The sequence below is a fragment of the Condylura cristata genome, unplaced genomic scaffold, assembly GCF_000260355.1.
Source record: "Condylura cristata isolate star-nosed mole 26May11 unplaced genomic scaffold, ConCri1.0 scaffold00022, whole genome shotgun sequence".
NCBI lineage: Eukaryota > Metazoa > Chordata > Mammalia > Eulipotyphla > Talpidae > Condylura > Condylura cristata.
Genome location: NW_004567123.1, coordinates 12,370,117 through 12,398,098, shown reverse-complemented (window position 1 = coordinate 12,398,098; position 27,982 = coordinate 12,370,117). Strand labels below are relative to the sequence as shown.

The 27,982-nt window shown below is 37.6% G+C and overlaps 1 protein-coding gene across 1 annotated transcript; it reads left to right on the top strand.

The window, feature by feature from the left end:
- Nucleotides 1-430: 430 nt before the first annotated feature.
- ANKEF1 (ankyrin repeat and EF-hand domain containing 1) lies at nt 431-15,085 on the top strand. The gene is made up of 9 exons (XM_004686942.1): nt 431-776; nt 2,908-3,107; nt 3,799-3,948; nt 4,936-5,059; nt 8,261-9,083; nt 10,402-10,628; nt 11,842-12,002; nt 13,686-13,823; nt 14,927-15,085. Exons 1-9 carry the CDS (start codon nt 431-433, stop codon nt 15,083-15,085), a joined length of 2,328 nt encoding a protein of 775 aa, XP_004686999.1.
- Nucleotides 15,086-27,982: the final 12,897 nt, after the last annotated feature.

The following is a 27,982-nucleotide window of genomic DNA, read 5'->3' as shown; positions in this document are numbered from 1 at the left end:
TCTGACAACCTAATATTTTGGAGCATCTTATGCAATTGGTATATGATACACTTAAGTATGCAGTATGCCAACATTGTACCTGTCCAGAGTATGACTGATGATAATACAAGCCACAGAATAGAGCAGTAAGGCTCTTTAAGAGATCATCATGAAAGACTGCCAAGAAGAAAAGAAAACTATAGCAAAACTAGTATTAATTTTGATGGAGATAGGTTTTGCAATATTTTAACTTTATGCTAGCTGAATATATTTTCTAATTATATGTAATTTCTACTGTCATGAAATCTGTTGCAATAAATTATGGTAATGTTTCATAAGAAACTGCCTCTCTAATCTTAATGAAGATGACACAATTAACTTTGATTTTTGTATTTTGCTGCTTTAGTTTTTGTCTTAGTTCAGAAAAGCATTCTCAAGAAGCTGGTTGAATATGGCTTTGGCAGATAAGAGACTTGAGAACTTGCAAATCTACAAAGTCCTTCAGTGTGTTCGGAACAAAGACAAGAAACAAATAGAGAAGCTGACCAAACTTGGATATCCTCAACTCATCAACTTCACAGACCCTATCAACGGACACAGTGCTTTGCACTTAGCCTCAGTTTCTAATGATATTGACATGGTTAGCTTTCTCCTTAACCTCGGAGCTCACCCTGATGTGCAAGACCAGATGGGCTGTACGCCAGCAATGAGGGCTGCAGAACTGGGCCATGAATTGTCAATGGAAATATTAGCAAAGGCAAAGGCTGATATGTCTATAGTTGATAATGAAGGAAAAGGTAAAAATTCCAACTTCTCTCCAGCAGAGGCAGTCCACTTTTAGATCTTTTTGCTTTCTACCTTTAGAACTGAATTGTTATAGTTTTCTGTGATAGTATAGATTCATTCTTATTCTGACCTCTAAGGAGAACATATCTTATAGATCAAAAAGAGTATAGGTTTATTTTAGGGAGGCCAATTCTACAAATTTTCTCATCTAAAAAAAAAAAAGAATGAGGATTAGATCTACTTGTGCTTGGTGGTTTTTAAAATCTAGAGAATTTTCCAAATAATTTATTACTATTACTATAATCACAGTCATTGTTAAAAATAAAACATCTGGTTTAGAATGAAAGATGAAGTCTTTTTTTTTTTTAGAACCTCAAATGGTACTAGAATTAGGACTCCAGAGATGGATTTTATCCCCTTCTCACTGGCAATCTGATGTAGGAAGAAGTTGAGTTGGGAGTTTAGGAGGATTAAGATGGATTCTGGCATAAACTCCAGTTTCCTAGGGCCATTTTAAACTGTACTTGGAAAAAACAACCTGAAATTTGAAACATGGCATTTCCATTATTATGAAGAAATAATATATTTAACACATATAAAACATATTTTCCTATGTGTCATATATACTCTATCTTTCTATGTAATTTTCCTTCCAGTTGAATGTTCTTAATGACATATTTTTAGTTCTTCTAGTGGCTAATAGCTTTATATAGATATACCCCTGATATAAATATATATTTATTAACTTAATGCCTTCACCTTTGAGCCATATTCATTATTATGAAAGGTAAGTATTATAATGTACAGCAACACTTATTTTCACTTCTTCAGCTCCCTGTCAGTAACCAATTTCAGTAAATTATAACCATCTTAATTCTTTCCATGATGTATTTTATACATTCAAATAATAAACATCTCTCATCTATTTTATCTCTTTGAATACTGTCCTAACTCCAGTGCCAAAAGATGAAAATCATATGATTATACCATCCCTCCCCCTTTTCTCTTCCCTCCAACTTTTGTTAAATCACATGATTGCTACATTATTATGAACTCCAATGTTCTGTATCTAGCATTCCTAAGATGATTTAGCTTTGATTCTGTGATTGAAGAAACTCATGTCTATCACTGGTCTTTCAGTCATATATTCCCTATTCTCCTGGTAGACACATTTTTGGATTTATATTCTCGGATGCTTTTTGTATCCTTATATTAAAATGTCCATTGCCCTTTTTTTTTTTTTAAGATTTATTTATTTGTGCATACAGAACTGGGGTACATGCCAGAGGCTAAGGGGAGGCAAGAGGCTTCACCAAAGACAGAGTGGGGAGCAGAACAGGCAGATCGACGAAGTACACTGCTGAGGGGAGCAGCGGGCGGGTCAGGAGAGGTCTGCCACACCATGTGGTCACCTCCGGGGCAGGCGGAAATCGAACTCATGCAGAAGTTGCTTTAGCTTCTCAGTGCTGTGCTTTAACCTGCTGCGCCACCAGGGCGGGCTCCCATTGCCTTTTACATAAACAAGTTTTTTATTGATTCCCAACTTTCTTACCAACCCTTAGCCCAGATATTACCACACTATCCCTGATCAATAGTAAATTTGGAGAAGTCTGATGACCCTGTATTCATAGTCTTAGCATGGACACTTAGCGTTTCCCTCTCTTCAGTGGAAAGAAATGATTTTCCAAAATGACACAAGTACTTGCCACAGCACTTTTCTTCTCACTACTACTACCCTAACAATCTACTTCATATAATTAGTTCCAGAGGGAACAGAGGGACCACACCACATCTGGCACACAAAGTCGTCCTGTGGCCAGCCAGGGACACATAGGGGAGGGTTGTAGGCTGCAGGATGCTAACTGTGCAGTTCTGATAGGAGCTCACAAACCAGCTCTCAGATTCCTCCCTAAACCAGTCCTATCACCCTTGGTTCTGGCCATTCTAACTATCACAGATTGAGGTTCTTTTCTATTTCATTGTCTTGCAGTTTCTATTGGTGTCAGAGGGGAAATCCAAGTAAATATGTCTCTGGTCCACCTACCATCTTCAATAACTAATTACAGATGTTTTAATGAGTTTTCCTCCTTCTGTATAGAGGCTGCTCATTAAGTAGTCTTTGGGGGTTCTGTTTTTCTGCAGGTGTTTTGTTTTACTGCATTTTACCTACGAAGCGCCATTACCGCTGTGCATTGATTGCTCTGGAACACGGTGCAGATGTCAATAACTGTTCCTACAGCGGAATGCCAGTATTCCTTAAAGCTTGTGAAGAAGCACATGATGTTAAAGATATGTGCCTGACCTTTTTGGAAAAAGGAGCCAACCCAAATGCTATCAACTCAGTATGACCTTTCCAGTGATTATAAATATTCCTTTTTTAATTATAGAGTCCTAGTAGTTATAATTTTTATTTCAGCTATAGCAAAATCATCCTGTTATAGACTATTCACTTATATTCAAAATGCTTTAAGATGATATACTTTCATTATCTTTTTATTTACATGATTCTATAGTCTATTCCCTAATTACATTTGCAAAATTGGTTATCTATTATAACATTTTAGGAAAGGAAAGATGCCACTTATGCCTACTGAAGATTCATTACTGTGGAAAGAAAGTATGTAGTTCTGCTGTTTTCCTTATTTTATTCAGTTTTCTTACCTTGGAACTGTCATTTCTAGACAATAAAAATAGATATTTTTCTCACTAGAAAACACTTATAGCCCGATTTTAGCATACACTTTGCCCTCTTTTGCCCCTTTTTTCTTGTTTTCCTTGCCAGCAATACAATTTTTAGCATGATTTTTCTCACAGGAGCATCTGCAGTAATCTTGATTTTGATTTTCTATGTTTTGAACAGACTCATTATACTGACTTTATTTTTCTTCTTTGCTTACACAAAACAAAATGTTGAGAACTAAACATGTCACTTTCAATCTAAGGTCAATGGATTTCAATCAGATTACTTGTTTATGCTGAATATATTATTTAGTCTGACAGGTATGGGCAGCATTTGATCTGTTTTGTGTCCAGTCTACAGGTCGTACAGCTTTAATGGAAGCATCCAGGGAAGGAGTGACAGAGTTAGTTCGAGGGATACTGGAAAGAGGAGGTGAAGTGAATGCATATGACAATGACAGATGTCAAGCTGCACATTTTGCTGCCAAAGGAGGATTTTTTGATGTAATGATCTGCTCTTTGCTTTAACATTTTTGGCTAAAAATTTGATCTTATTTTTTTGAAAATTTTAAAATGCCATGTAGTTATACGAAGACAGAACCTTTTTCTGAGTTACCAGCTTGATTTCCCTAAATAATTCTAAAGTTATACTTAAATGAACTTATTTTGAAACCTACTTTATCTCTTTATTCAGGTTTTTCTGCTCTGCTAATTTACTGATTGAATCATGTGTCCTTTAATTATGACAAGTTAAAACTTTTGCAATGGGTCATTACAATCTTTAAAACATGGTATAACCTAACTGTGGGGAGAATAATGCCAACATTTTCTCATTTCCCTCATATCTGAGTGCATTATCTTGATGTTTGTATAATACACCTTAATTTGAAACTCAACAATTCTGAGTACCTGACAAAAGAATCTCAATGACACAATGGCATTGCTAAGACAAAACAGGAGCCAATGCTATCCCGTTTTTATAAATTCTGAATTACAGCCAAGATTTCTTTGCCCAGGATTCTTTAAGTTTTAACATAATTATCTTTATTTTTGTCATGAATCTCTTTACCGTAATTATGTATAACAAAGAAATCACATTTGGTAAAGAATTTACTCTCTTGGTGATAGCTGCTATAGTCTGGTACTTTCCAAAACTACCTAGATTTATTAAAGGACAATACCCCAGTTGAGTATAGAGTTTCCTGCACTCCAGATCAACATGGTTTGATAGAACTTTTGACAATGATGGCAAAATTCTATCTCTATGCTGCACACCACAGTACACTGAAGTTGTCACATGAGACTCTTGAACACAGTAAATCTGACTGTGAACATACCAGATTTAGAAATCTGTTTTCCATTTATTTAATCTCCATTTAATTTTGAGTAGTCCTGTGTGGCTAACAGGTGCAATGCTGGCTCTAGGTCTATCGTAGGTCTCGTAAATGTGCCTGCCTATTCTGCCACAGTATCTACTATTTGTTTTTGCAGATTTTGAAGCTGCTGTTTGCCTACAATGGAGACATGGGGCTGATAGCCATGAGTGGGAACACACCACTTCATTTTGCTGCCATGGGTGGTTTTGCAGATTGCTGTAAATACATAGCTCAGCGAGGTAAAATCATTAGCAACTTTATGCTTAAAATGTTTGATTTACGTGAAAGTGGGCCCATTACTTATCAGTTGCTTGTTGTTTTTAGTAACCCAACCTCACTCATATATGTAAAAAGAAAACTGAAACTTTTTTCTTGCATTAGCGTCTGTTTAGTCATAAATCTGGTTTATTTTTGAACAATAAAAGAAACTGCCCATGAGTGACCTGATTATGAAAATGCTGATACCATGCATCAATAACTGATTGAACTCTTCCTTTTAAATGTGGCCAAATCATTCTAAAAGTGGACAAACACTGGATATCATATCTGTTAGTTGGTATTCTTTTATTTTTATTGTTATTTGTATCAAGTGCAAAGATAACTTTTCTGGATAATTTAAAACTACAAGGAAATATTTTGGGGAGAAAGGTGATAAAATGAAAATCCTCATGGGAAATTTGAACTTTAAGTTATTTTCACTTAGCATATCCTGTAACTTTTAAATAAATTTACTAATTTGGGAATATAAACTATATTAGATATAACTCAATGGGTTCCTTAAAGTAACATTTACCAATTAAATTTAAAGGTATGGATGAATTTGGTGTAGATTATGTGTTAATTGAAAGTATATTAAAAATTTTAAACTTTGTTAAGAGATGGAACTGAAATCTACTAAAATTAATGTCAGTGGATTTTCCCAGCTTATGAAAAAAACTGGAAAAAAAATTAACCACTGATTCCAAATAGAGCAAAGGAAATGCTTTTGTTTTACTGTCCTCTACACGACAGAATTTTAGAAGCCAGTAGGATCTAGAGATCCTATACTGTAACCCCTAATAGAATCAATAAGACTCTAGTTCTTAATAGTGTAATAACTGATCTACTTTTGCAAGCTTATGTTCCTTCTCTTAGCAACCCCAGAATAATTTTGAGCAAATGAAGAAAGAAAAATATATCAAATGCAATTCTGTCCTCAAACTCTCCCATTGGTCTTTTAAATCTATCAGCAGTTGATTCTTTTGACAGCCAACTCACTTCTAACATTGTACATTCTAAAACCACAGCTCTGTCCAGAAGGAGACAAACTTCTTAAATTTTAACATATTAACCTATTTCTTACTGGGACAAACATACAACACTCTATATATACAGGTTAGATAATCATGGAATAAAATCATGGGAAGGAAGTTGAAATGCAAAGGGCCAGAGCTTGGTCCATGCAGAAGATTTGGCCCAATGATGCAAAAAATTCACCTTCCCAGCAGAATCAAAAGATTAAGCCTATCTCTAAAAAGAATGTCTGCAAATACCCTACCCTATGGAGCCCGTTGAGAAACCCAACTACTTCCCCAGGCTGAGCCAGTGCCATAGCAGAGGCATTATCAGTTGCATCTCTACCATTAGAATATTGCATCTAAGGCTCTTGGAATGGCAATAAACCATTAACAAGGAAACCCTGTTTCTGAGTAAACTCCCTGGGGTTAGTCTCTTCTGTACTTAAATGTAAAACATTTGTGCTGGCTGGGTCTTTCCCTATATTAAACTATCTTCATTAAAATGCTTCACTTTTGTCCTTGGTCCTGCTGCTGGAGCAATTAACAAGTCCCTAGTCCCTGTTAGCAGTGTGAGTGCCAAGTCCAGAGGTAGACATGAGGAGTTTGGGGTAGCCGTTCTTAGGTACCCCATGGTGAGTTCTCCTTCTGAAGGGTCTTGGGTGTTCTGTAACACCAACCAGCTCAAATGAGTATCTTGACACAAAGAAATAGAAATCACAAAGGAAATGAATTAACCTTTATTTATTAATCATAAAGGAGAAAAAAAGTCCAAGGGGGAGGGAAAAAAATTCCATCAGATTTCTATTTTATCACATAGAGATTTCTAACTAGGAGGAAACCGAGAGCTGAAGAAAGCAAGCTAAAGTTGCTTTATAATACTTGGATCCTAGTGCTGGAGTGAATATAGGAAGAGTGGTTTAGCAGATGGTGTATAAACCCTGCAGACACCCCTAGTAAACAAAAAACTCAGTAAAAGCAGCATACTTGCAATTACTATGGAATTACACTATGAAATTATTATATTATGGAAATATAGTATCAAGACCAGTCGTGGGGTCTCCTTTTCAATAAAGTTCCTACAACTGTCTAATACAGAAATTTTATCATCTTTACTGTCCAGATACTCTGAGTTTTTCTATTATTAGCAAAATTATGAGCTTTGGTTAAAAAAACTATATCAAATGAGTATTAATCTTGAAACACTTTGGTGGTTAATTTAGTTCTTGACAAGAATAAAACTATAAATCACTGGAGACACATGCTTTTTTTTGCATACAGCTGCTTATGTGTTTTGGTTGCCAGAGACACTGATTGGGTAGCATTCTCTTGTGATTATGTGATGTAGGTAAAGCACAGAAGAATTCTGTTCTAGACTGAAATGCTAGGGAGAACTTCTGCAATTGACTTATTTATATGCAAAACAGATTTTTACTATCTCAAGATAATAACAGTTTTCTCAGCACTTCTCAATGCTTTCAGAAATAGTCATGTCTTTGCAGAATACTTACAAGTAATACTGGTATTGTTTGAAGTAAGGAATCAAAAAGAAAGGTGAATTTTAATGTCTAACTTACCTAAGTGTATTGTATTGCAATAATTTCAGTTTTAATTAACAAATTCCTTTTTCTTCTGTTAAGATTGTTCACATGACCTTACCACAAAGCAATACTGATTAGTACAAATTATGTTAATTTCATGGAAATACAGATAAAATATGGCTTAAGATTGTATTCAGATGTATAGTTAAAAGCATTCAAAAAAGAAATAATATTTATCTGAGTTGATAAATTCCTAAAGAATTTGAATCTAGCTTCTTTCCAAATTCATGTATCACTTTCACTCTTCTTGCTTGGCCTGAAGCCTCCTTAGCAAGTATACCAATATGATATTTGTTCCAAATATCTATGGGGATCAAAGTCTTTGGGGACAGATATTGTAAACTAGAAACATGAATTTTTGGAATTCACTGAAGTGAAGCACACACACAAAATCAGAAGCTCGTACTGTAACTGCCACAGCTTTATGCACTCATCTTTGTAAGAATATTTCAGGATAAACTTTTGACTCATCACACAAAATTATAAACACAAGTCCATCAATGTTACTTGTAGGGTTCTATAGATGCCTCCGAACCATTTATAATAACGTTGCTTCATGTTTCAGGATGTGATCTCAAATGGAAGAATTTGGATCATAAAACACCTCGAGTTATAGCTAAGGAAAGAGGTTTCAAGGCAGCAAGCAAAGAAATCCGGCGGGCGGAGAGGATCGCTAATAAACTGGCCAAGCCAGGAGCCAAAAATCCTAACCCACTCTGGGCTCTTAGACTACACGATTGGTCAGCAGAACACGAGAATTTCCTTCGGGAAGCCTTTTCGTTTGTGGACAGAGGTGACGGGACGGTCACGAAGGAGGACTTTGTGATAACGCTGGAGGAGAAACAAGATTTTGTGACCTCGGAACAGCTGGCCATGGTGGCTCAGCTTCACGAAAAAAGCCGCGGGGGCGGGGTGAACATCAATGATTTCTTTAAAGGCATTAAATACTTAAACAAGGCTTTTGTCTTGAGCTCCTTTGGGCCTAAGAAAAAGAAAAAAGGGATGACCAAAAAGGCCAAGAAAGCCAAGCTGGTCTTACCGCTGCCAATCTGCACCATCCCTGACGAAGTGTTTCCACGACGCAGTGACGGCGGTCCGCCCTATTACATGATCGAAACCTACTCGAACGTCACCGACTGCAATCGATTTAATCGGGATCACCCGCCAGAACATCCCATTCAGGATGACTCCGCCTGGTACATTGATGACCCTGGGAAGGTGTTCTCAAATATTAATTTTATCACCAGAGCGGGAGACCTGGCTTCTCTGAAAAAGGCGTTTGAATCAGGAATACCCGTGGATATGAAAGACACGTATTACAAAACACCCCTCATGACGGCGTGTGCAAATGGGAACATAGATGCCGTCAAGTTTCTTCTTGAGAAAGGGTATGGTTTTGATTGTGTGAGGGTTAAATTTTCATGGGTTTTCCTATTTCAAGGAAGTGAAAGGAAGGCGAAGAAGTAAAATTCCAGAATTTGAGCAGAAAGGGATACTTTAGATGTTACATGCCGAACCAGGCTTCTGGGACACGGAATGCATGTGCAGAGAGCTAGTTAATAACAATTGCCCACAACGTGAAGGTCAAGTTTTTACAAGGGGGGGGGTTGGGGGGGGGGTGTGGTAAGAAGCCTTAGGACTTCCCAAGAGTTTTACCTAAATCGTATGAAGTCACTTAAATTTTTGGTGGTTGTGAAAAGAACAGATATGAAGAGAGATCTACCCTTTTAACAAATCTTAAGCATACAAAACAGTATTGTTAATAACTATCACAGATCTCTAGAACTTTTAAAGAAGCCTCTTTTTTTTTTTCCTTTGGAAGGGATCCAAACAGTTCAAGTAAGTGGGATGGTGCTCATAGTAACTGAAGATGTTTCAGTCGCTCCACAACACGTGACAGTCATATCCTGGGCTCCCTTGTAAATATTTTTTAAAATATCAAAGCACAACTCTTCTATTTAATGACTTTTAACTTGTATTTAATTAAGGTTGTTGGTGCTTAAGCCTAGCACTTCTACCATGGCCAAATTACCTGTAGGAATTCTTTAGCTTTTTGTGACTATTTTCACATTAATTTAATGGGTTTCTAGTGGGACTAGGTCACAGCAGTTTTAGAAGAGTACCTGAGTTAAAATATATAAAGCACTTATTAGCACAATAATTGTGTACGATCAAAGGCATTATTAACGCTACTAGTACGCTTTGTACTGTCAAAGAACTATTCAGTTTTTTATATTATGATGAATATAAAGCAATTAATGAGAATTTGGAATTCTAGACTGAACTTTTTAAAAGGATAAAATATTTAAATAATATAGCTAGAATTTTAATGAAGGCACATTTAGAATTCATTAATCACAGAAAATGTTGACACAAGGTGGAAAAATATAGTTTTTATATTTCTTGTCAGCTTTCACCTTTGCTGGATCTAGTTTTATCATTTTCCCTCATTTTACCCTTTGCAAAAATTTAATCATCTAGGATTTAAGTGCATTTTAAAATTAAATAAAATGTATATATACATAAAGTTAAACCTGTCAGACAGTGTAGAACACGTGTCAGGAAAAATTATGGCACAGAGCTTAACTTTATCAAGTTCTCTTGGTTTACACTTGAATGATGCGATGAAATCTTACTTAACATGTTTAGCCTCCAATGTTTGGAACAAACTTAATTTTTAATTTGTGCATATATTTTATTTTTTAGGGCCAATGTTAATGCAACAGATAATTTTCTGTGGACTCCACTTCATTTTGCATGCCATGCAGGCCAGCAAGATATTGTTGAACTTCTAGTTAAGTCTGGAGCTGTGATAGATGCAGTTTCCATTAACAACTCAACTCCTTTATGTAGAGCCATTGAGAGCTGTAGCCTGGATACTGTAAAATACTTACTAGATATTGGTGCTAAATTCCAGCTGGAAAATAGAAAAGGTATGTGTTCTGGTTATGAATTGTTTAGGTTTGAAAGAGGAGAATTTATGTTAGCTTCTAAACCCATTTTGATTTTTTTTTCTTGTGGTACCACAATATCTTTTGAGTTTTGCTGTAGATACAACTTTTAGTTAAATATTAAAGAAGTTTGTCTTGTATTTCTCAAATTATTGGTGTTAAATGACTGGCTTTTTATGTTTGCTACTTGTCATGAACTGGTACTTTTGTAAGATACAATCAAAAGTGATTAATAAGAAAAATGAAATATAAAAAAATACCAATAATTACCAAGTCTATACTTTTTTCTAACATTTAGAATCAATGGCAGAAAATTCTTCTATCAAATTGCAATCAGAATTTTTCAACTTACTATTAATTTCTGTAGTTATTTCACTGTGGCCCAGTACCTTTTAGTGTACGAACCTGTGCCAATTTACAGATCAAATCTTGAGCCATTACACTGTTACAACTGTCCATTCCTAATAATCTGCACAATGTAAAAGCCTTATAGAGCTTGGCCTCCTTCTAAAGCAAGACATTGAGTTCCTGAATTGAGTCTTTCTTCAGGCAGTAAACAGGAGTGTATCTGATGTCATAAATATCACACCTGAAGAATGAATAAGCCCTTGAATAAATATTTGAGCTCCTTTATTGAAGGTTTCTTTTTTTATATAGTGGAGCTCTGCTTAGAACATTAGTACCTCTGGCTGCTTCAGGCTGCCTCGAGTCACAGGTAGTAGTGTATTAATAGTCCTGCCTGAGGATGTTGCAGGTCATAATACCCAGGCGTCTACCTAGAATACTTGGTGTTCACCAGCTTCCCCTCTTTACATCACCTCTTCCCATCAAGAGGAGTAAGGTGTAAACTTGGCAAACTAAAGGAAATGTGCTTAGTGTGGAAGAGAACCAGCACAAGTTCAAAATATAATTAACAATATTTCTTATCAATTGCTTAAAGAAACATGCTCACAAAAATTAATGAGATTGTTTTGCCAGCACATGGCACTTTAAATTGTGAAACCTGGAGCCGGTCCACCATTGAAATGTCTGATTAGCTCTGTAACCTAACACATACCACCTACTTTACTAATTACTTGCTATCACATGCTTAGGCCTGATGTGCTAAGCTTTATAAGGCTAAATGTAAGGTTTATAAGCTTAAAGGTTTATTACTAACTGGTTTACTGTAACTCTGAATTTATATTTTACACAGGGCATAATGCCATGGATATTGCAAAGGCATATGCTGACTATAGAGTAATTAGTTTGATTAAAGAAAAGGTAGATAACTTGCCAAAACCAGTGGAAACGCCAAAACCAAAAAGCAAGACACTTAAAATGAAGACTGAAGGCCTTGAAGTCAAGAAAGAAGAGGTAAGAGAAGCGGCTGACTCCTCCAGAGTAGTAACTGGAACTCTTCAAAATTACATGTGGTTGCTTGTGTACATATCATTACAACATGGGCAAAAGAATATGCACTCAATTTTTCCAGAAATTTGTACTTCTCTTAAATCAATAACCATCAAGAATCTTCCTGCTACTGAAAATCTGAAAAGTGCTTGTTGCAAACAGAATCCACACAAAAACCAAGTTGATTCAGTCAAGTATAATTGGAATATTTTAAAAAGATCTAGTATATATTTAATGCTGAACTATACAGATTTGTTAAGATGGCCCAAACTGGAAAGAGGGGTAACACTTATAAGAAATGACATAAAGCAAGAATTTCTTTCATTTTGTCCTCATAATATTTTATATCACCAAACCCTATAAGGTATTTTAAAAATTACCACTGAACCCTGAGAGATAGAGCTACTTGTAAATTCAGTATTCTCCAAAATGAATTTAAAAGGGTTTAAAGGTAACACCTTGCTAGTTCCTTGTAACATGGAGTGGTCTGGATGCCTCTAAACTACAGCAGAAGGTGAGATTGTTGCCCATGGGTTAATACACCAAGACATTGCCATTAGCAAGGATACCCTAAGTTCCCTGCTAAGCTGGTAGCTTATTTCAGGGAAGCAGAAGGGTCCCTGGAAATTCTTCAGAGATTCAGGACATGGGATAAATCTGTAAAATGAAGGGTTTTAATGTGATCAAGTTGGGAAGGGTTGGAGATATGTTGGTGGTAGAAAGTAGGTTGATTGCAGGACCGTGGTTAGTGTAAGATTAATCAATATGAAGAAAAGATGTATGGGCAAAGGTGAGCGAGAAGCCAGCAGCTAAAGCTCTGTTGTCATTTTAGTAAAAATTTAACCTTTTGGCTGACGAGGTGTCATAGGTCAAGAATGAGTATCTTGAAGACTAGTGGTCTGTCACTAATACCACTAATTTTTTTAAAAAGATTTATTCATGGGCCCTCCCTGATGGCGCAGCATGTTAAAGCACTGCACTGAGAAGCTAAAGCCACTTCCACATGAGTTCGATTCCCACCTGCCCCGGAGGTGACCACATGGCGTGGCAGACCGCTCCTGGCCTGCCCGCTGCTCCCCTCAGCAGTGTGCTTCGTCCATCTGCCTGTTCTGCTCCCCACTCTGTTTCTGGTGAAGCCTCTCGCCACCCCTGAGCCTCTGGCCTGTACCCCAGTTCTGTATGTACAAATAAATAAATCTTTTAAAAAAAAAAAGATTTATTCATTTGTGCATAGAAGTACTAGGGCATAGGCCAGAGACAGAGTAGAGAGCAGAACAGGTGGAGCCACTGCAATACACTGCTGAGGGGAGCAGGGGGTGAGACAGGCGAGGTCTGCTGCGCCATGTGGGTCAGCTTCCTGCCTAGGGATTGAACTCATGCCAGAGGGGTGGCAATAGCTTGATAGTGCTGAGACTTCAATACCTGCACTGCCAGGGAGGCCCACTAATATTACTAATTAAGTAGAGTTAAACAAGGCCAACTAATTATCTTCCCTTAGTCAAAGTTGTAATGACATTCTATTTGATTTTAAATAGTAACCTGCACATTAGCTTTTTTTCTGGCTCCCATGGAAGTTGCAGAACAAAAAATAGTATTAGAAAGCATATATAGGTTTTGTAAATTAGTAAGACTTTGTCTTTCTTCCAGGAACCATTTTCATCACTTTATACTGTTCCGCCCATGTCACCAGAAAAGAAATTAAATAAGGATAATGTGGTTTATCTCAATTCATTGATTACCAGTGGTTATACTAAGAAAGTGGATATTACATTTGTTCCACGTAGGGTAAGTTCTTCAGCAAGATCATCATAACATGGTATAAATTCATAATTTCAAAATATATATATATATTTTAAAGATTTACTGATTTATACTTACAGAACTGGGGTACAGGCCAGAGGTGTGGTGGGTTAGAGGGTTCACTAGAGACAGAGTGGGGAACAGAACAGGCAGACTGACAAAGTACACTACTGAGGGGAGCAGTGGGTGGGTCAGAAGAGGTCTGCCATGCCTTGTGAGTCAACCCATGGCTGGGGATCAAACTCATGCTGCTGTGGCTTTGGAGAGCTTCACAATGTAGTGTGGTGCTTTAACCCATTGCACCACCAGGGAGAGCCCCAAACAACTTTATACAGTTCACCCAAAATTTCCAAAAGTCATTTTTCATAACTATTATTTGAAGTTGTCCTTTTGCCAGGCCCTACTGCTTCTGACTCAGTAAATCAAACTTAACTCCCAATATCTGGTTTCCTTTATTACTACATATTTAGATTTAATTTTTCCTTTAAAGATTGTAGACTTCTTTGTTCAATTCTATTTCCAATACCTATTCAGTCACTAAGATCTGATTTCCTTGATACTTCTTATATCCAATCCTTTCTCTTTATACTCAAAACCAACACCTCACTTGGGAGTTTCACACTAATCCAGATTGGATTAAGTAGTTTCATAAAACATCTACAATGAAAGAGGCAGAGACAACTTTGTAAAGTAAGAGACCTCTGATGCCCATCAAACCAGGATGAAGAACAGTGCCTCAACCCAGCTTTTTCTACCATCTATTTTGAAAATAATTTTGACTTCCCAGAAGATAGTAAACCCAAATGGCCTTATGATCCCATTGCTAACTTATTTGATACCCAAAACAGCAGCAGCAGGCATGATGGCTGGCAGAGATAACTGAAGAGCAGCTGGTCAGTTGTCCCAAGTCAAACAAAGAAACAAAAATAATGGTGTTCATGTAACTACTGGTACTGTTTAAGATGCAAGCTAAAATAGATTTATAAGTAGAACTGATGGTCTAAATTAACTATGCTGAAAATTGTCTGGACCCTTGCATATTTACAGTAGTCACACTCACACCTGCTCTATGTGACTGTTTCTTTAAGACCTGGAGTCCAGAGGCCACTACAGCAGAGCTGATCAGGAAGAGGGAGCTGAGGCGAGAAAGGTTCACTTATGAGGTGGACTTTGAGGACTTCTTGATGCCCTTTGAAAAGAACATCAAAGAGAAAGCTCAAGCACTGGAAGCTACCTTCAAGACCTAAATCACAGCCATTGTTTTTTGTGGTAAATATCCTGAGGCCCCAGGACCAAACTTTGGAGTAATCAGTTATTTCCACTAAAGTCAAAGGGACCTCCAAGGGAAGAATTTGTAACCAAATATTTGTTTTTATCTTAACAGGTATAAATGTTCTGAGCTGTCTGAAGAAGGTGTATTTTATTTTTATTTTGTAAATAATGGTATGTTACTCTGGGTAAATCCCTCAATCTTCTTTAAGAATAGCAAAATAAATGGCATTATGGTTATAGATATTATTGGCAAAAAATTTACAAGGTATGTATTATATGAAAACTTTAGTTTTTCTGGAAATTGATGAAAACAATATAGTGTTAGGGAAGAAAAGAGCTTTCAACTCATTTAAAGGTGTTCCAACTCAAGGAAGGTATTTGATTCTCACACACCATCAAAAAAGATGAGTAGTAGTTACTGGAGCTTGCTTAAATGTCGACACCTTTTGCAAACTGGGTCAGCATTCCACACATTTCCCCACTGTTTTGGGGGTTATCCCCACATATCTAGTTAATTTACTTTTTAAAGATTTATTTATATATGCATACAGAAGTGGGGTACAAGCCAGAGGTGCAGGGGCAGTGGGAGGATTCACCAGGAGCAGAGCAGGCAGATTGACAAAGTACACTGCTGAGGGGAGCAGCAGGAGGGTCAGGAGAGGTCTGCCGCACCATGTGGATCACCTCTGGGGTGGGGGATTGAACTCACACTGAAGTGCCTACAGCTAGCTTGCAATGCTGCATCCTAACCCATTGTGACACCAGGGCGGGGCTCTCATATCTGATTTCCGGATGCTAGAAGGCTGCCTCTCAAACTTGTATAACAAGACCAATTACATGAGAATTAGAACCTCCTGGAAGCAGCCCTCATCCAATGACTGAACAGATAAGACCCCAGCTTCCTCACCACTCTGGTGGGATTACTCTGAAGTGCAAGTTATAAATGCGAACATTCCCCAGCAAGACTAAGATCAAGTGGCTCCCAGTGGTGATTTATTTGATAATAAGACTCCTCCTTCCCCTTCCTTCTCACTTCTCCCTACCTTTATCAAGATCACCTTCTACCTAAGGGTAATAAATACACCTAAGTCCATCTTCAGGTTGCTTCTAGGGAAGGACCCAAACTAACAGTTTTTATGGTATTAGTTACGATTCTGAATCATCTAGCAAAAGTTATAAAAGAACAGTCTTTTATATTCTGTTCCCTACAAAATAAATATTTCCCCACAACAAGGATTTACCCCAAGGGCTCCATCGCTATCAGTGCTAATTGATAGTTTGTACAAAATTTCCAAATGCCAGAAAAAGTATATAATATAAAGAATAACTAGATAACATGTGTGAGTTTTCCTTAAGGCAAAGTAGAAAGGGGGGTTTGAAAGACCCATCATCAAACCTTACCAAGTGTCCATTGGAATTTCAATGGATGACTCATACTTGGAAAAAGGGCTAGTCAGTGTTTTACCAGAGAAATGGAACCAGTAGTACATATAGAAAGATGATAAATAATAGACTTATTGCAATGAATTGTCTTATGTGATTGTGGGGATTGGCTGAGCAAGTCCAAAATCCATAAAGCAGGACATCAGGAAGGGCTGCCTGGAAACTTACCCAAGATCTATCTTTACAGTTCACAAGTGGAATTTGCTCTTTCTCAAGGAAACTTCAGTCTGTTCTTAAAACCTTTCAATTGATACATCAAGGCCACCCAGATTATTGAGGATGCTCACCTTTTAAAGTTAACTAGTTGTAGATGTTATCTGTATCCACATAATTCCTTCATAGTAACACCTACAGTTAGTGTTCGAATACCTGGGTTCTGCTACTTTGTCAAATTTTCACCTAAAACTGACCATTGCTAAAGGTAGAAGACTGAGTGGGGGCATTTCCACACCCAGAAATGCAGGAACTTCACATTATCCACAGAAGCCTCAATAACAAAGGTTCCAGAGAGCAGTAACTCCAATTACTACTATGTCCGTCAATCAAATATGATGAAGTCTCATTTCTCTAATCCCTTCTTCACTTTACCACCCTGGAGGTGCTAGTGAATTGAGGAGGCTAAATGAGTGAGTGAAGATAACCAGACTCGCCTTACTCCGATGCTGGCGTGAGTTGTGACTGCTTACTAGCTTTAGAATCAACCCTGGACATGTGCTATTCAAACTAAATTTTGTTGTTTCATGGGAATGTTTTTTTCTTTGTTAAACTCTCACTTAATATCAGATATACAAAAAAGTTGCAAAGAATTTTCAAAGTCCTGTGTACTCTTTTCCCAGATCACCTAAATATTTTAATGCTTTACCATATTGATTAATCTTTGTCTCTATATGCCCATGTGTTCATAGTGTCAGTTGACGACATGATGTCTTTACTCCTAAATACGTGCTTTCAAAAAAACAAGGGCATTCTTTTACATGACCATTTTACGATTAATGTAAATTAATGTAAATTAAACTACAGACCTGATTAAGATTTTGCATAATAGCTTTTTAGGAAAAAAGCAAAACAAAAACAAAGCTTGGGCTGTCTTGGGTTGTCCCTTCTCTTTGAAGAGTTTACAGTAGTTCCCAATCTTCTGTTTATTTTGAATGATACTGGTTTATTAGAAGAATGTGGGGTAGTTATTTTGTAAAGTAGCCCTCAGTTTTGCTCTGTCTTAGATGATGTATATTTCTTCTGGTATAAATTCAGGTGGTGTATTATAGGCACAGTTTTAAAAAATACTAAAGAAACAAGTTCACTCAATAAAAGTAGTCCTAAATGGCAAACATTTCATGGAGTGGGTAGCATCCAGGTGGAAGGAGACAAAGTCTGCAAGGGCTTGCATAAGGTGGGACATTTTCATAGTAAAAGTGTGGAACAAGGTTATTAACAAAGAAAAGAAAGCTTGCTTTAGGCAAAGCCACCTTCCCTAAAGGAAAAGGGAAGGCCTGTCTTCACTAATGCTGACCAGGACATCCAGACTGATTGGTTTAGAATTCCACTTTTGCTAGAGCGTGAACCTACTATTGGGTTAGGTAGTAGCAGGTTTGGTCCTATCCCCCTCCACTTCTATTTGGGGCCAGTTGGTCCTTTTTATGACATCATGAGTGCCACAAAGGTGACAGTTAGCCCTTTTCCATGACCTCAGGAGGCAGGTGACGTTGCAATGTGTGTGATGCTGCAATGGATGTCGAACTTTGTTTAACTTAATCCCTTAGTTCAAGTTGATTTTTCCTCTGTGAAGTTACTGTTTTTCCTTTTGTACTTACTAAGTACCTTATGGACAGCTCCTTGGGACTTATGTAAATTTCCTATTGTTCCTATAATTTTTCACCCATTAATTTTAATATTCATGGATGATGTGTGCCCAAAATAATGATATGGGCCCCATAAGATTTTCTAATTTCATCATTCATTCTGTACTTCTTAATTGGCTTCCTACTGTTGAGTAGACTTCTTTTCTTATCTATTCATTTATGCATCTCAATCAGTTTGGAATAATGTGTTCTGTTTTTGTTCTTAGTTTTTTGGTGGGTTTTAATCCTTTACTGTTATTATTTTTATTATCAAATTGTTCCTGATAAAGCCAGTAGAAGCTCTTCAAATTGATTCCTAGAACAAGATATTTTATATCCTAAAGTAACTACAGGACTCATTACTTCTTGCATGTGAGGGAAAATGTCTACCCACAGTTTCATTCATTAACAAGCAAAATGAACCTACAGATTTTTCAGAGGCTATAAATTTCTGTTCTATCCTACTGAATACACTTTCAAATGCCAGAATCACATAAGTGATGGTCTATGATTACCGTCAGCCTTTTGCAAACATAAACTGAAAATATTAACATCAAATTCTATATTTTCTGCCACACAGAAAATGTTTATAGTTGTTTGAATGGCTCAACAAAATGTTTGAATGGAAGTGTGTGACAATTCAAGTGACTACATTTATTTGGAGTTTAACACAAAGATCAGAGCAGATCAAAGTTCTCAGATGACCCTATACTGTCATCACTGTTATTCATAGTGGTCCATGAGCCAGAACATCACCTGAGAGCTTGGCCTGATACCCTGAAAATTATGATACATAATTCTATAAGGTATAAAATGTTTTGTAGAAGAAATTTTGCTGCCATTAAAAAGAGTCTGTCAAAGTTAGATGAAAAAAAATCACAACTAAATGTGTAATAATCTCAGACCGGTAACAAATTATTATTAATATTCTCAGGTCACTGTCTCCATCTGAAAGAATATTAACTAAGTCTATATACATAAAAGAATAAAAAGGAAAACCTGAAATACAACCACTTTGGTATTCTGGAACTCTAGGTCAACATGTATTTTTCTCTTTAAAAATAATTTGCTATTTATTGTAAAGTAATATGTTCATTCCAAGAGACATAAAATATACCAAAACAAGTCATAATGAGTTCACAATCCTGAAACTCAGGAAAAATACTGTTAATATGTATTTTGCTTTACATTACTACTAATCATCCTACTTGTCATTCTAGTGGATTCTAGGTCAAAAGTTTACTTTTTTCTATCTCCAGAACCTAATCGCTCTCTTCAAGAGTTTAAGTGTTTAAGTAATTAACACAGTGCCAGAGATCTAGCTCGCTAGAAATACAGCCTGACATGGGATTTTTGTATAAGTTTTTATTGAGAGAATTAATCCCAGGAGAAGCTTTTAATGGCATAGGGAGAGCAGAAGAAAGTAGGGGAAGGAACAAGGAAAGGAGTGTTAGCCTCAAGCTGAAGCAATAGGGAACTGTGGAAAAACTGTAGTTAGAGGTTGTCCTGCAGACAGGGAAGGCAGAGGCTGTCATTCCCAGTCAGTCACTGGCCAGTGCCTCAGAGGCAGGGTGATTGCAATCAGCCAAATGCAATTCTCCAGAAAATGGGCAGCACTGAGCCAAAGCAGCCACTAGCCCCAGCAGCTGAGCCCTGAGCAGGCCTGCAAGTTGGTAGCTAGAACCTGGTTAAGGCACTACTGGCCTCTGCTTCAAATGACACTAAACTTTTGGGTGCAAAGTCTTAAGTGGTGATAGCTTGATCATCATTTTGTATAACATACTTTCTCTTTAAGAGGAATGTAACTTTTCTAAATTTCCAAAACTGGTTTAAATCATTCTTAAGAATAAAGGATGAGCAAGGACAGCAACGAGAACCAATTTAGCAGCTGTTGAAAAGAGGAAAGCAATTCTCAAATCCCACAAGCAGTTTCTGTTATCTTAATACTGGAGTGGAACATTATCAATCGTTGAAAATTACAAACATGAGAGACAGAAAGATGTATTTAACCCTATTTTCTGGGTAAGGTCTTGTCTAAACAGTACAAATGAATTAGTCCCAGTGTAGTTTTTTGATTTTTATTGAACTCACAACTTAGTAAATTTACTACAAAGCCGTAAAGGTCCCCAAGAGAGCCACTTAGCCTGTAGTTTGTAGGAGCACAGCATATAAAGAAAATGGAGAATTCAGAGGCCTTCTACTATACTTGAAAGAAATAGTCATCTGAACTTATTGTTTTTTAAATATTTGTACATGGTATATATTTTTTCCTGAATTTATGTTTCTTTAACAACTGATCCTGGGGGAAGGTGAATGGGACTTTTGCACAGATCAAATAAGCTGACGCTAACATTCTAGATACTTAGGTAATTGTTACTACAGCATGAATTTTATCTTGGCAATAAGGAAGAAGTGAATATTCTGCTAACATGCAGGAGTTCACTAGAGATTATTTATCCTAGAAAAATGAGTCTTGGATGATGTGTATGTATGTTTTATGCTAGGTTAATAATAACGGACTTCCCTTTTGATATTTGGTAAGTAAGACTTTGTAAAAAAAAATACACAAAAGATAATTTGTTGTCCATAGGCATAGTGACTATAAGATGATTTGAAATATCCATATATTTCTCTAAAACTTGGAGGAATCTGTTCTTTTTTACTAGGACATTCAGAGTCCAGTATGATGCTCCCCTTCGAAGGAAAGTGGAATTTAGAGAAATAAGTATTGTTTCACACAATTTCATTAATGAAGTCAACACAGCAAGAATAAGCAATAAAAAAGAAACTAAAAAGTCAAAGGATCCCAAGCTAAAGCAACATGTTGTAACAAAAGAAGAGTCAACCTAAAGGACGACTGAGCAGCACAGAAGCATCACTAAATGAAAGCAATTAGGCTGTGTCTTTCTCGATCTGCCCAGGTAGAGACCTCTGGTTAATGGAACACTTGGTCCTTGTCATAAATCTAGACCTTTCAAAGCTTGTGGCACTAGAATATTTAAACATTTATAGAAATGAGTTATGTTGAATTAACTGCTAACACTGGTTCTGCACATAACTTTTTTCATTCATGCAGCATATATTTACTGAGCTCTAATGCTGATCCTGGAGCTGTTTCTCATTTCCTTCTGTAGTACATTACAAGAGAAAGATCTATCTACGTGTCCCTCTTGGGTTTCTGCATTCTCTGGCTTCCAGATGCCTTCAGACAGTGACAGACACTGGTGGTAGTTCTTGTTCACTTTGCTCTGGACAGCCTCCCAAGCAATAGCTGTGTCTATTTCCCCCATGATGGCAGTGCCTGCCTGACCACACTGTCTTGGCTTCAGCTTCCACCATGCCAAGGAGCATTAGGCCTCAATATTGAGCTTCAAAATATTCAGTAAAGTGTATTGTAAACAGATGTGCTATCATCTGGGCTTTTATGTTCAGTTGATAGAGCAAAAGAATAAGCAGAGTACATTTAGCATAGTTCTTAAATGTCTTAGCATTTTTGGAATGGAAAATGAGCAGCATTTCAACTTAAAGTCATCAGCTGCCTTAGTCCTTAATGTGAGAGTCAGTCTGTCCTTTGAAACTTTGAAGCATTGGCTTTTCCTTTCTAGCTATCAAAGTCTCAGGTGGTGCTTCCTTCAGATATGAGGTTGTTTGCATTAACTGAAAATCTGTTGTGTAGTATACCACCTTCATTAATTACCTTAGCTAGAACTTCTGGAGAAGTTAGCAGCAGCTTCTATATTAGCATTTCATGCTTTATGTCATGAAGAGTTTCCTCAATCTCACGAACCTACCTCTTGCCAGCTTCAAGTTGTTCTTTTGCGACTTTCTCAACATTTGTAAACATTTATACGAGTTATGGTCTTCCCCCAGATTAGGTTTTGGCTTAAGAGACTACTGCAGCCTGATTTTCTGTCCATACTACTCAAATTCTTTCCTTATCAGCAATTAGTTTTACATAATTACCATTCATGTGTTCACTGGTTTAGTACTCAACTTCCTTCAGGAATTTGCATTCCAACTTAGCTGTCTGTCTGTTACAAGCGTCATAGCTTTTAGTCTATCTTGGCATTCTGCATGCCTTCATTAATGAAGATAGGGATTTCTAGCTTTTGATTTAAAGTGATAGATGTGTAATTCTTCCTTTAACTTTGATACTAAAGGCCATCATAACTTACCTGACTAAAAAAAAATTTTTTTTTTTTTGCATAGCACTGGGGTTTATGCCAGAGGTGCAAGGGAGTGAGAGAATTCATGAGAGACACAGTGGGGAGCATTACAGGCGGCTCTACTGAAATACACTGCTGAGGGGCGCAGCAGAGGAGACAGGAGAGGTCTGCTGTGCCTTGTGGTCACCTCCCTGGCCAGGGATGGAACTGAGGCTGTACTGGTGATACAGTTGAGATTAACCCCTACGCCAACAGGGAGGACTTATGTAGGGAGTAGGGAGACCCAGCAGAGGATGAAAGATGGGGGAAACCATTCAGTGAAGTGGTCAGAACACACACAACACTGAGTGATCAAATTCACTGCCCTACATGGGCATGGTTTGTGGTGCTCCAATACACTCCACATAGTAACAGCAAATATCATTAACCACAGACACATTAACAGATACAAGAAAATGAAATACTGAAATATGAATGTTACCAAAATGTAACACTGAGACATGAAGCAAGGACATGGTAGAGGAAAAAAAGGACCAATAGACTTGCTCAACACAGGGTTGCTACAAACATACAACTGATAACCAGTGACATGTAGATTATACTGTAAAGCAAAACACCATGAAGCACACCTGTAACTGTGAGTGTGAAGCTTCTACCCAGTGCCCGTGGGCAAGAGGCTCTCTCTCACACCACTGCAGCTCTATCTAAGTCTCAATTCCATGCCATCTCCACTATAAAAATGTGCCCATCACCTGAAGAAGCAAAGGGATTGCAAATAAGCAAGAAAAAAAATACCCTCAAAAACTCTTTGATCTTGCAAGAATTTTTCCTTTTTGGGAGGTGGGAGACAGACCTAGCAGAATAAAAACACTACTCACAGAATTAGTAGATATGTGCAGCATTAAAATTACCCTTCTGGCACTAAGAAGTATGCCACGTGTTTTGCAATGCAAACCACCCACAGGGCTTTAAATTTTCCTTCAGGTAATGGACTCACAGAATTTGTGTGTCAAGAGCTGGTTAACAAGAAAATTCTTTCCATTGTTCAACAAGGCCTTTGGCTTTGCTTAATTTGTTATATGTAAATAGGAATAAGCACACATACACAGAGATCATATTATCTAAGCCATTTGTTAAGAAATGCCTGACTGAAAATAGGGATAAACTCACACACACATACACCGATCGTATTATCTGCCATTTGTTAAGAAATGTCTGACTTATTGATTCAAATGCAGTAACTGGCATGGTGGTTTTCTATATCATCCTTTCTACTTACAGAAATCATCTTGAAAAGAGCAAAATGTTCTTTTGTACTTCATTCTAAAAATCAATAGTCCAAAACAGATAATTCTTTTAAAACTTTTGGCAAAAAATGGCCAGAATAGAGAGGAGGTGTTTTCATTTTTATCTGAAACTTTATCTCAACTTTTCTGGTTGTTTCTGTATTTTATCATCTCTGTTTTCTTACTTCTAGCATTGGAATTTTATTTCCTGCAAGCTTAAAAGAAGAGAAACATAAGTTGAAACTTGAGGAATTCAACCAATACTCTCATTTAGAGATTAAAAATCATGTATTTCATTCACAAATAGAACAGGCCCATGACTTCTGCACCAGCACACCAGGTACTCTGTCCAGAGGACGGAATAAGGCAGAATCACTGCCCTTCTGATTCTTGCCACCACAGTGGGGAGAGAGCAGTGAAATAAAATAAAAATAGGTCACTATAAACTGTGATGCAAACTATAATGGAAATGTACTGAGTGAAACTTTACATTGGAAGGCAGGAAAGGGCTCTCTGGAGTATCTAATCTGAGATCTAAAGGATGAATAGAAGGTACTAGATTCGAGGGGAGGAAAGTGGAGCAAGTTATACACAAGAAGCAGAACAGAGGTTGATTTGGTGAGGGGCAGGAAGAAGGCTAGAATGTCTATAACAAAGATATGGATGAGGAGAAGAGAGCTGAAGATGAGGCTGAAAGGGAACCTGGTCAGATTTTGAGGACCTTTCAGGGACAGGTAAAGCGTGTTAAATTCTACATTAAAAAAAAAATCTCTATGGAAAGATCATTCTGGCTGCTTGTGGAGAAGACTGAAATGAGGGCAAAGTAAATAGAGAAGCTGTCAATTAAGATATTGTCATATTCTGGGTGAAAGATAATTGTGGCATAGTTTAAAGAGTAATTGTTGTTTAGCCACAACCAAAATGAGCCCTAATGGCTCTCTTCTCATGATTTTTCCATCCTGGTGTAGTTCCCTCAGGTGCTAAAGAAGTCTGATCTGTGTTGTAAATAAAATCATATGAAAATGATCATTTATGACCTCCCAGAACAAACCATCACAGTTTCCTGTTTTCTCTCTCATGGATCACTTTGGTGGTGCCAGCTTCCATATTGTGAGGACACCTATACAGCCTTCTAGAAACTTTCTCACAGAAGCAATTGAGCCCTGGTACCAACAACCGGTACAAACTACCCAACCATGTGAGTGGCCATATTGTAGGTAATTTTGCATTTCTAGGCAAGCTTTCAAGATGGCTGCAATTCTGGCCAACAAGCGCAACCTTAGGAAAGACTTCTGGTTAGAAGAATCCAGCTCAGCTCCTCCCATGCTCCTGATCCACAGAAACTTTGTAAGATACTAATGTTTTAGTATCATTGTTTTAAGGCACCAAGTTTTAGATTAATATATGCAACAAGAGTGACTGATTTAGCTGCAGAGGCATAAAGAAGAGTGGACTTTGAAGAGGTGAAACAGATGGTCAAGGCAGGAGGGCAGAAGGCTGGATGGCTGGATAGTAAGATGGAACATCACCTGCTCAGTCTCTGAGACAAGAGAGCTACCAAAGAAGATCAAAAGGCTAAAAGGGCAAAACCAACACCGAGGACTATAGCAATACACTATCCACGTATTAGGGGTCTATGTGCTATAGCTGAATAAAGGACAGTGCCCAATAGGAAGGGTCACTGTCTGTGGGTTATATCACCTACATGCACAATTGCAAGAGACCTCAGGCTCCAGGCTCAACAACTATGGGGCTTATTTTACAAACAGAAAATGAGGAGCTCACTGGTAGCCACAAGTGGCTTATTTTCTCACCCAGATACTGCCAGTGATGGTGACCTCTGGTCACCAGGAGTGCTGGCCAGCACTGGCCAGCATTCATAGTCACTACTGGCCCCTCAGAGGCCATGTCAGAGATGCCAAGTATTAACAGCTCTTTGAGACACCAAGCCCAGAGCCTTTGGTGTTCCCAGGACTGAAGGCTCAGTATCTGACAGAGGTCTTTGGCTTTTCTTCCCTCTCATGAGATCAGCTGCTTCTTTTCTTCTTTCTTTGGAGGCCAGGACATTCTTCCCCTTCCTTCTTCCTTTGGAGGCTGGAACCATCTATCCTGTTCAGGTTAGGAGTGGAGTGTAGGGAGGGGTTGGCATTGTGTTTAACCTTCAGTTTCCTCTAACCTGGGAGGCTTATACCCTCTTTCTGGTTGCCCTGCCCACAAGTCTGATTGGACCATTTTTCAAACCTGTAGCTGATTGGACCACTTAGCACCAATCAGCTTACAGCTCACACCTAATTGGTCCACTCCATGATCCAGGAAGTACGCTGCTACACAAAAGGCTCTGAGGAGCAATTGCCACACAGACTTGGGTGGAATAGTAAGGTGAAAGGATACTTCTGTTCCTGCTGGCTCCTACTGCTGAGGCAGCTAGGTTCCAGTAACAGAAGGAGACTGGATGAGATGTGATAAAGGCCTAGATAAAGGTAAGGTTTGCAGAGAGCAGTATTGACATTAACACCAAGAGTTTCAGCTTGTGCTATTGAAGAGACTTCCTTTCATAGTGAGAGTGAGAAAGACATCAAAAAGGAACATGACTGAGATAAAGAGCTCAGCTCTGGAAATAGTGAGAGAGATGCCTGTAACACATCCAAGTAGATAAGCAGCTCAAAAAAGAGATCTGGGATAGTAATATAAATTTGGAGACTTTGGCTTGATAATGGTAATCAGTCACAGAAATTAATTATATCAACTGCCCATGAAGATACTTCTGCCTCTTAGTACAATATTGACTGAATAGAGGGCTAGTGTAGTCATTCATGCCTTAAATGCATTACAGAATGAACTAGAAAATGTTAAAAATATATAGATGCCTGTTTCCACATAAAGATTCTGAATTCACCTTGGGTATGAACTTGGTGTCTGGATTTTGAAAGCTTTCCAGAGCATTGTTATATACAATGTTGAGGACCCAGGACAGAGTGGATTTGGAAATGTGGAAGGAATCAAGAGCATTGGCATTTTGGGGGATTGTTGAGACAGAAGGTTAATTTGATAGATGGAGGAGTCAAATCTATTGTGCCTTTCTTTTTGATTCAGCAATGTTAAAGCGTTCCCAACATTCCTGATCTAATAAATAGAACTTCTTGGTAAAGGGAAGGACACTGTTAAATGATTTCCTAGATCTGTGAGTCTCAGACTAGGCTAATATTAGAACCATCTGAGGAACTTCATTTAATATTCATAATCTATCGGTCAGTTAAATCAGATCCCACCCGAAAGCCCTTGTCTTTAAGGAAAAAAGAGGATTTTCTTAAAGCACCCCAGGGTAATAATGTATAGCCAGGGTGGAGACTCCTTCTTGGGTATTATGTATAAGTAATATAAATGTGTTGTTTACTTGGTGCTGAAATACCTAAGGAAGCAAAGATTCTTCAGCACTTATAAGCAAAGCTCACGACCACCAGACATCAAAATCTAAAAGGGAAATGGCTGAATGAACCTATAGTGGATACGAAAAATTTGTAGATTCCTTAAAACTTAACTCATAATATATTCCCAATACCTACTCATGAGAAGGGAAATACTCTTTAGGAGAGAAACTGAAGTTAAGGGAAAAGTCATTCTACCACCCCTCCAAGAGAAAGGTAGTTTTGTTTCTTTGTTTTTGGCAATGCATTACACAACTCCAGAAGTTCTAACATAGAATATTATGTGAACAATGCTCCCTGGAGCATTGTCAGTAAAAAGCCTTGTCAGTAATTCGGCTAAATGAAAAATATATACCTTTGAATCAGTTAAATAGGTAGTACTGCACATTCCTGAAGGATTTTTTTTGGAAGTTGGGAACCTTCACATTGCTAACAACATCTTCCAAGTGACATCAATTGGTCTTTATCTTCAATATCTTCAAGATTCCTAAGGAACTCAGCTTAGTTAACAGAAAGTCACTATTTTTAGTTTCTAGCTGTTGAGGTAGGTGGGTGGAAGGATAGCTCGAGGATTTAAGACTTCACAAAAGTGAGACCAAGATAGACCTGCTCATCTCTGTTCAAGCTGTGTTTTTCCAAGTAACCGAGAACTGGTAGACTCAGAATTTGTTATAAAAATGTTAAATGCTGACTTAGTTTTTTAAAAGTATCTTA